The sequence below is a fragment of the Terrapene carolina genome, unplaced genomic scaffold, assembly GCF_002925995.2.
Source record: "Terrapene carolina triunguis isolate 2854851 unplaced genomic scaffold, T_m_triunguis-2.0 Scaffold275, whole genome shotgun sequence".
NCBI lineage: Eukaryota > Metazoa > Chordata > Testudines > Emydidae > Terrapene > Terrapene triunguis.
In genome coordinates, this window is record NW_020664626.1 from 765,068 (window position 1) to 774,769 (window position 9,702).

General features: G+C 53.9%; 1 protein-coding gene across 3 annotated transcripts in view; it reads right to left on the reverse strand.

Annotated features, from left to right (window-relative positions):
• MAL (mal, T cell differentiation protein) overlaps nucleotides 1–9,057 on the reverse strand; it is a 30,137-nt gene extending 21,080 nt beyond the window's left edge. For 2 of the 3 annotated variants that reach the window (XM_024213985.1, XM_024213988.1), the window contains exon 1: nucleotides 2,518–2,604. In XM_024213985.1, the coding sequence (XP_024069753.1) occupies nucleotides 2,518–2,604 (87 nt within the window). Of the gene's footprint in view, nucleotides 1–2,517; nucleotides 2,605–9,014 lie in introns of those variants that run through there. The other variant, XM_024213986.1, reaches the window with a different exon arrangement.
• Nucleotides 9,058–9,702: the final 645 nt, after the last annotated feature.

Genomic DNA, 9,702 nt, shown 5'->3' on the forward strand with positions numbered 1-9,702 from the left:
TGGGGCAGCCATGGGAGGGGTACACAAGGCCAGTGGAGATCTCCATCTGCTGCCTCCTCACTGGGGGGCAGGGGAAAAACATCCTCCCCCCCCCCCAGGTACCCCTGCTTACTGACCCCGTGACGGGACTGGACTCCACCATGGGGCACAGAGGCACCACCACAGGCCCACTCCTGGACCTTGGATGGAGCCTGAGGCTGGTCAGACACCCTCCTCCTTCTCCTAGCGTGACATCCACCTAGGTGCAGGGGGGTAGCCAACGCCTTGGCACCATCTGATGGCTACAGAACCACCGAAGGCCACAGCCCCCTACAAATTCCTCTCTGCTTCTTACTGTGAGTGAGTGTCACGGTGCAGACCACGCCTAGGATGGGCCCTACAGCCAGCAAGCTGGTGAATTCGGAGTCCTTGCCCGTAGCTAGGCTTTCTTGCTAGTTACACAGGGACGCCACGTGCTGGCTCAGAATTTGCCCCAAGGGGTCAGAGTCGCGGGATCCATGGGGATGAAGGGGCTGCATGCGAGGGGACGGTGATGTCCCAGAGATGCAGACCAGGCTCAGGGAAGTGGGTGGAAGCACAGGATGGACATGGCAGAGGAGGGGGACTGGGTCAGAGCAGCATTGCTGTGAGATCATTGTCTGCTGCTACAACTCCTGCAGGGCTGCTCAGAGCCGCAGGCTGAGATGTGGGTCTGAGCGTGAATATTCTACGGCAGTCACAGATCTCGGTGATACTAGGGCCCCGATTCTGCAGACGGCTCCAAGCTGCTTGGAGGGAGCCAGCTGCAGCATCAGTGCTTAGACATTTGTCCTGTAGAGCCAGGCCTGAAAAGCACCGAGCCCTCCCACTCCTGAAGGCCTTACTGGGAGCGAAGGGTGCTGCGTAACTCACAGGGGGCAGGAAGAGCTCAAAGGTATTGAGACCCCGGACGCCCATTAATCTCAGTGGGAATTAGTAACCTAAATTGAGCTGAGCCTGAGCATTGGGCAGGATCAGGCCCTATGTGACCTAACGATCCTGAGCTATCATTGTTTAGACAGCACAATGTAAATGCTAGTTTCACTTGTTCAGTTACATTTTTCAAACAAATGTGTTACCAGCAATGTAACATTATCTCCTGGTTTCCTGTTGTTTTAAAACTGCACAGAGCAGGGGGCAGGGCAGGGGAGATTGGGAGAGGAAGGAGCCTCTGCCCTGGGAGACCTTGAACAAATCCCTTAAACCGTTCAGGCGACGTCTTGGACCCACTGAAGCCAATGGGACCAGCAGTCTTTCACCCTGGGAACCAGTTTGCCCACCGGTCATATCGAGAGCTGGTCAGAATTTTTTTCCCCCCCTTGTGGGAAAACTTCAGCTTTTCACTGGAAAACTGAAAAGTTTTGGCCCCAAAACTGCCACAAAAAACAAACAAAACAAGCAAACAAAGGTAATTTTACAATTTTTATCTGAATTCTTGGTTATTGGCTGGAAAAAAAAATCTCAGATTTTGTTTTTTGTTTGTTTTATAAATTTTTAGAGGAAAACAAATATTCTCTGCAAACATTTTCATTTTGTCAAAGCGCCACTTTTCTGTCGAAAAACAGGTTAGATGGAAAAATTTTCAGGCGGCCTTAGTTATATCTTTAATATTTGTTAAATACCTGGAGAGTCACTATCATTTTCTCCCACTGTAATATTCAGGTTACATAATAGGCCTAATTCTTTGTCCTTGTGCCTATTCATCTGATACCGTCTTTAATCCCATAATCTCATACTACTACTCAAACATCATAAAATGCCATACAGTTGTTTTTATATGTGTTGTATCTTGTAGTGCTGTGTCTGCCAGGGTTCATGCCAACCCTTCATTGGAAAGTCTAAACTTAGCCAGACTTTTACAACATTCTACATATTATGTATACAGTCAAAATTCACTCGTTTAAAAAGGCCTCCAAATTTGCAGCTGAGTTAGATTTTGGCTGCCCCTCGGAAAGCTTGTACTGTGCATGTATCAATAGCTGAATTGCCATCACAGACAACAGGCTTCGTTTAGCCTATTTAACGTTTTATCTTCTGCAGTGCTGCCAACACTTATCCAAACGCATTGATCGGGAAATTGGGCACAGGTAGAGGCTGAGATTATGAAATTTGCCTAGGAGATTTGGCTGTCCAATTGCCATTAATGCTGTGGAAATCTCAGCCGTGAAGTCCCCACTCTTTTCTCCACTGTCCCAGTTATGATGGTCTCACTTAGAAAGTTTGAAAAACTCTGTCCACAACCGCACCCCTGAATTCATGCCCCCAGCTGTATCCTGCAAGGAGCACAGTGAGCGGGGGGGGGGAGGAGGGGGGGAAATTGTACACTGCCACAGTGCAGAGGTGTGAGCCAGAGGTGCACAGCACCATACCAGCACATGGCTTAAACACTGTACTTTACTCAGAAATCTGCAACACAAAGCCTCTGGGCACCTTCACAACCATTGCTCTGGTTCTAAAAATTCAATTAAAAAAAAAAATAAAATAAGGGCCCAAACTTACGAATTCGGGGATAAAGAGGAGATCAGGAAATGTCGTCAGGACCGACAAGCCGGTAGGCAAGGAGACTGCAGCAGCTGCCGATGCCATCTTTGTCCTTTCAACTGCACCACCTGAGAGACACTGGTTCCTGCAACTGGAAGGGGCTTTCAAATGCAGCCTCCTCTCCTCCCTCCCTCCCTGAGACAGGTGAGCTCTTGGCTGATCAGATGGATGAATGCGACCTGCCTAGAGGGAAGGAGCTAACATAGGTGTGGCCAGCTAATTTAACAGATTTGCCTGTTGTGTTTATAAGCCCTGGGAGGAGACTGCAGAGATTTTAACTTTCCCGTAGCGTCGCTGGACACACGTCATTAGAGCTCCTGGGCCAGGCGGAGTTAATAGTGGAGACCCGCTGGCCCAGACGCTGCTGCCAGAGCTAGCACTCAAAGGATGGGGCCCAGATCCTCAGCTGGGGTAAAGCAGTGTCATTCCATTGACATCAGTGGAGCTATGCTGATTTACACCCACGATGGACCTGGCCCTGGCTTTTGGCCAGGGCTCCAGAACTGCATCCACAGCCGCTCCTGTGAGATTTCTGAGATTTCCAGGGTCCCACCCACGGCAGAGTCCAGTCAGGAGCGGCGTCAGGGTTTTTGCCGCCCTAGGCGACAGCGCTCCTCCTCTGAGCATTCAGGGGGCCTGGGGTCTTCGGCGGCGGGGGTCCTTCCGCTCCGCGTCTTCGGGGCACTTGGGCAGCTCCCCGAGCGAGTGAAGGACCCACCGCTGAATTTCCACCGAAGACCCGGAGCGGAAGGACGCCCTGCCTCCGAATTTCTGCCGAGGGCGGCAAAATGCTGCCCCCCAAATCCTGCCGCCCTAGGCGACCGCCTAGGGTCACTTAGTGGAAGCGCCGGCCCTGAGTCCAGTCCTCCACTTAGTACCACCCACTGCAATTGCAAACTCCTCAGATGTTTCCCTAGCAAATGGCCATGGCTTGGCAGAGCTGGGAACAATCCTACACTGGGAAAGGAGGGGATCCAGGACAGCCCTAATCCCCAGTGGAAACCGCTGAGAGTTTGAAATAGCCACCACAAGCCCAGGAAGCACTCCTGGTTTTAACAGCGAGCGCGGCTGACTGGTGCGACAAGTCACCAAGGGAGGTGGTGGGTTCTCCACCGATGGGCGTATTTAAATCAGGACTGTTGGTCTTTCTAATAGACACATCCTAGCCTACCCGTGGGGCAGAGACTTGATGCGGGACTCACTGGGGGGACTTCTCTGGCCTGTGCAATACAGGGGGTCAGGCCAGGAGATCTAATGGTCCCTGCTGGTCTTAAGATGTGGGAACCTAGAGATGGGTGCTGCACCAGTTCCGGCTCCACTGGCCAACTGTAGACCCCCTTTTACTCCAGCACTGGGGGCTGCCTGGTGCGGATAGTGGCCGAGGTGCGGCTTGGGAGCAGTTCTAGCGTGCATGGTGCGAGCTGCCCAGGAAGGTGTTGCTTTGCAGCAGGCCAGCAGCCCCTAACTTTGGGGAGGGGGGATAAACTCAGTCCTGTCTTTAGAGACCAAGTGCCTTTGTGGGAACAGCTGGGATACGCCACATTCCCTGGAGCATGGGAGGAGCAGCCCAGCCTGTAGCGATTCCTCGCTGGGCTGATCTCGGACCAGGTCTTTGGGCAAGCTGCCAGCTAAGGGGCCAGGCCCCTGGCCAAGGCGGCCCTGTGATTGCGTTAGGATAGTGACTCAGCAAAACTCTGGGCGGAGGCCCGGGGCAGGGCTCATTCCTCCTTGGGGAGTGCAGCTCACTGCCTCTGCGAGGCGGAGCCCCTGGAGGGCTCATGCAAGTGCCCTGAAAATGGGCATGTCAAGGGGAAGGGGCAATTGAATGAAGTCCTTATCTAGTTTATGGGAGCAAGGAAAGGGTTAACAGCTGCCGCAGTGATGGGGCACAGATCCCCCTCCTCTCCAGCAACAGAGCAGGGTATACTCACCAGCCTAGAGTGGCCAGTCCCTGGTCCTGAGGAGAGCCAGGGCTGGCGTGAGGGGAAAGGCAACCAGGCCCAGAGACCAGAGGCCTAGGTACCAGGTAAAGACAGGACGTAAAGGGACCAGATCGGCACAGATTCATGGGGTCTGCAGCCTAACGCTGGTATCAGCAGGCCCCAGCATCCAGAAAGGAATCAGGTCCCCAGACAGAGACCGGCTTGAACGTTTCCAAACTGACAAATGTTGGGTTGTTTACTGGCCTTTCCGTTTTGGAGCCTTGGTGGGGAGGGGTCACGTTTTCAAGCCCTGCTCCACAGCCACAAGGGCTAGACCCATGTGTGTTCAAACAGAAGTTGAGATTCTCACGTAGTCACAGGACTGCACAAGCTGGGACTCCCAGAAACACACCAACTCTCACGAGACAGGAAGGGGCAAGGCTGGTGCAGACCCAGCTTCTTGACCTTGGCACCTTTCGGGTCCGTCAGTGAAGTTGTGTGGAGGGGTCTGTCTGGGGAGGGCCTCCACAGGGGCCTGCGATGAGCATCCGTTGAGTTCTTGGCAGGCAGCTGCATACGAGTCCTTTGCAAAGCCTCGGAGCAGAGTCAGAACGCAGAGCTAGTCTATGCCCTTATTGCCCTGGCTGACACTGCTCAGAGGACCTGCAGCATTCATGCTAGCACCTGTTGCAGTCTGGCACCTCCAGCTGTCTTTATGGCCACAATGACTGAATATTCACATCACAGAATCCAAGAGATCCCCCTGCCACGGCTGGCCAAGTGCATAACGGCGTCTCTATGTCTGCCGGTCTGACTGTACGGTCTCTACCCTTTCCCTTTGTGCACTGCAACACACACACACACACACACACCACAATTCCTAATGACATGCAGGGTCACTAAACTGATGTCGCTTTTGTATGTTACATGACGACCGTGAGGATGGGAGACTGTTTCTTTCAATCTGTCGTAGGAAGCCAGGCCAGGGGTGCGAGGGAAATGCGGAGGAAGTAGTTCTTCTAGGGCAGTGGTTTTCAAACTTTTCTGGGGACCTAGTTGAAGAAAATTGTTGATGCCTGCGACACAACGGAGCTGGGGATGAGGGGGGTGCAGGGTCTGGGGGTGGGGCTGGGGTGTTTGGGGTGCAGGAGGGGGCTCTGGGTTTGGGGGGGCTCAGTGCTGGGGTAAGGGGGATGGGGTACAGGAGGGGGGGGTCAAGGCTCTGGGCTAGGGCTGAGAGGTTTGGGGTGCAGGAAGGGGTTCCAGGTTTGGGGGGGACTCAGAGCTAGGGATTGGGGCATGGGCTTATCTCAGGCGGCTTCCGGTCAGCGGCACAGCAGGTGTGCCAAGGCAGGCTTCCCGCCTGTCCTGGCACCGCAGACCATGCTGCACCCAGGAAGTGGCCAGCAGCAGGTCCGGCTCCTAGGCGGAGGCACGCAAGCGGCTTCACGTGACTCTCGCCCGCAGACACACACCCCCAGTTCCTATTGGCCAGGAGCAGGGCCGGCTCCGGGGTTTTTGCCGCCCCAAGCAGGAAAAAAAAAAAAAAAGCCGTGATCGCGATCTGTGGCACTTCGGTGGCAGCTCTACCGCTGCCACTTCAGCGGCAATTCGGCGGCAGGTCCTTCCCTCCGAGAGGGAGTGAGGGACCCACCACTGAATTGCCGCCGAAGACCTGCACGTGCTGCCCCCCTCCGTTGGCCGCCCCAAGCACCTGCTTGCTGAGCTGGTGCCTGGAGCCGGTGCTCAGGGTGGGGGCAGCGCGCGGAGCCCCATGACCCCCCTGCCTAGAAGCCGGACCCACTGCTGGCACTTCCAGGGCGCAGCGCGGTGTCGGAACAGGTAGGCACTAGCCTGCCTTAGCCGGGTAGCACCACTGCCAGGACTTTTAACGTCCCGGTCGGCGGTGCTGACTAGAGCGAACCAGTGCCTGACATGCTGCCACCCAGTACTGGGTCACAACCCGAACTTTGAAAAATGCTGTTCTAGGGTTAATCTTGATTTTCTCCTTCTAGTTAATTCCTGAGCAGAACAAAGAAAAGGACACTGATTCTTTGCCACATGACAAATACCACAGGATGTGAAAAATTGACAATAAGTAAATGTATTTTTAAGAGTCAGTTTTGAATGTAACTTTGAAGTACTGCAATGGGGTGTCCATGTCCAGACCTAGCAAGACATTCATTGTTTATTAGCTACCTGTCAGGAAACCTAGCAACTGATTATTAAAAGGATCTGTATGAAGCTGTAGCTAGTGGGTGATGAAATGGGCTTTTGTTTAAAGGTGTCAAACTGCAGCCAAGATGCATTAGTTAACGAATTTAGGTCTATTTAACCTAGCATAATTTAATATATATGAAACCAACCTGTAATTATGCTAGCGTGGGGCATTATGGATTTGCTAGACTATCTGGCCCAGAACCCCAGCCTGGTTGCACGAGGTTAGTGCCAACAGGAGAGCGCGCTGTACCATGAGTCTCTCTGCTCATTGCAGAGAAGGTCTGCAGCATTCCAGCACTGAAGCGCCCGGCTCGGTGCTGACAAGATGAGAAATCTCACTCAGGGTTCCTCTGCACAGGTCTGATTATTCATTACACAAAGCCAAACCCTGACCCCTGCTCCAAGCCTGGCTCATTGGGATCAAGCAGCTATTGCCCAGGTGGTGCCGAGGATAGAATCAAGTCAGTCCACCCTTTCCAGACTGCATAGCACCCGAGAACTGCTCTCTGACTGCGACTACAGCCTCAGCCAGGCTGCTGGCAGACTCTCCTTACATGGAGCAATGCCTCAGACCTGGACCAGGGAGGCACGCCATCACCCCCACCCTGCCCTCACCACACACAAAGCCGTGACGATTCATCTCTGTGGTTAGCATCCCCGCAGAGTGGCTCCTGTCTGAGGCCTTCCACGTCTCAGCCGCAGGATCAGGCCATTAGCAGTAATTCCACTGACCAGCAGAATTCTCTTTCATTAACACCCCTTAAAAATCACCAAACCACTGCACACTGCAAGGAATCAATGAGACCTAATGGCTATTATCCAGTGCCCTAATGTTACACCATCTGCATCGCCTCATTCACCTAGAGGCCTGGGGGTGAGTGAAAGACCCACAATATTTTGACGGAATGGATCACAATCATTGAAGTGACTCCAGGAAAATGGAAAAAGCCAATTTTCTGCTCACCTTTGAGTGGAGCAACACAGCCCCCTGGCGGCCTGTTCAGTTACTCACAGGCACGTCCTGGGAGAACAATTCTACAGGCCACCTGCCAGGGCCCAGGGGTCGGCAGCTGTGCCCTGCCCCGGCTGGTCTCTCGCGCAGGGACGAGAACACTGCTGTCGCACCCTCCCGCGCTCGGCCTGCTGTGGGAGCTTCGTTCTGTAGGCCCGAGTCAGCAGCAGATCTTGGCATTCAAGAGTCACTCCTCTGCAGGGTATGGGCTGACTTTCCCCAGTGACCCAGCCAAGAGAGAGTGTGTCAGCATATTAGGAGCATCAAGCTTATTCCACCCTCCCCCTCCACACACACACACCGCTGCTGCCTCTTCAGCGCAAAGACACCCTGCCCTGGTCACAGCTCCTGCCGCCAAGGCCCTTTGTGCATTACACTGTCACAGCCACTGCAGAATGGGGCTGGGCCAGGCCAGGGTCCCAAGCTTCTATCTACATGTGCCCCATCTGCCCCTTGGCAACCCTCCAGCCTGCCCGGTTCCCCACCTGCCCGCTGCGGCATTTCCCCCTCATGTTTCCGCACCAGGGAAACAGAGACAGAATTATCCCAAACAAGATGGCCTATGGTATTAGCCACGTAACTTCACGCACCTTGGGATCTCTAACGAACAAGGAGTCTGACTGTCAATAGGAGAAAGTGTTTCTCTCACTCAGACTGTGTTGTTGTTTTGAGACCAGACCATCTGTCATAGGGCAGAGCCCCTTCCCTACCAGCAGGCTACAGCAGAACAGGTGCACCTGCCTCAGTTTCCCTCCTTCAGAGTCCCCAGTAATTTGATGACAGCTCTCATGCCAGGATCCTAACAAGGGCAGTCAGGGCCAACGGTCAGAGCAGGGTCAAACCTGAGATGGTAGTACCCAGGAGTTCGCAGTCAGGTTCCAGGGCAGCGTCAATACCCAGGGTCAGAGGCTGAGTCAGGTTTCAGGGTCTGGATCAGGAGGCAAAGTCCAAATCAAGCCACGGTCAAAGCCAGGACTTCAGGAGCAGAGATGGTCATGGCAGCTACAGAAGATCCACACTATTACCTGGATACTTTCCCAGAACACCCCTTGGGGTTATATAGGGGAGGGAGCCAATAAGGGCCATGTGGCTGCTGCCCGTCAGCCCCTTGAGGCGGGACTTCCCATGATCGGTGTCCACAGGGGGACATCAGCAGTGGAATGACATTAGTTACAGCTGCTGTAGGTGGCAGCATGGTGCTGCTTGCTACCTAACACCCTTCCAGGCCTGGGTTCTAGCCCCGCTGGGCCTTGGGTTTTGTAGCTAACAATAGCCCTCCTTGGGGCCAGTTTATTACTCACCCTGGTGTAAAGCCTCCATCCCAAGGAGTCCCAAAGCATCTGCCATTTGTCCCCCCCATGACTGCAGTCCTTACAATCCAATGGCTGGACTCTTTGTTGGCCCCTCAGCCCTTTCACTATTTCAATATGCAGTGGAGGTGGGAGGAAAAGGGTTAAAAGTGTAGGAACGTAGCGCAGTGGAGTCTCCTATAAATAAAGCAGGGGATGGGCCACTGCAGAGAAGTGCTGCATTATTGTGACCATCTCAGAATAGCTGCCAGATCTGTTACTGTGACCATCTCTGCAGGGGCCTCTCAGTGGCACTTAAGGAAGAGGAGAAAGACTGCACCTCAGCTGACTGACTAGTCCCGGGCACGAGGCCACATGGGGCTGGCATCAAGTGAGTCCCAATCTTGGCTTCGGGAGCCTTTTAAAAAAGTTATTGATCGGGGAGGCGGGAGTGTTGAGGACTATCCTGCAATGTCCCCTTGGAGATCTGAGGATCTCCTCACTTCTCCCCCCAAATCACATCCCCCAACCTGAAGGGGGACAGAGGAACAGGATTCCAAATCTGAGCTCACCAACCTCCCCTCTGAGCAGGCTCAGGCTGGATGTTCCGCCTCCACAACATGCCTGGACATCCCAGCAGGGCCATAGCAAACCGCCACTGGATTCACACCTGGTTCAAGACCCTTTTCTCTCTCCAGGC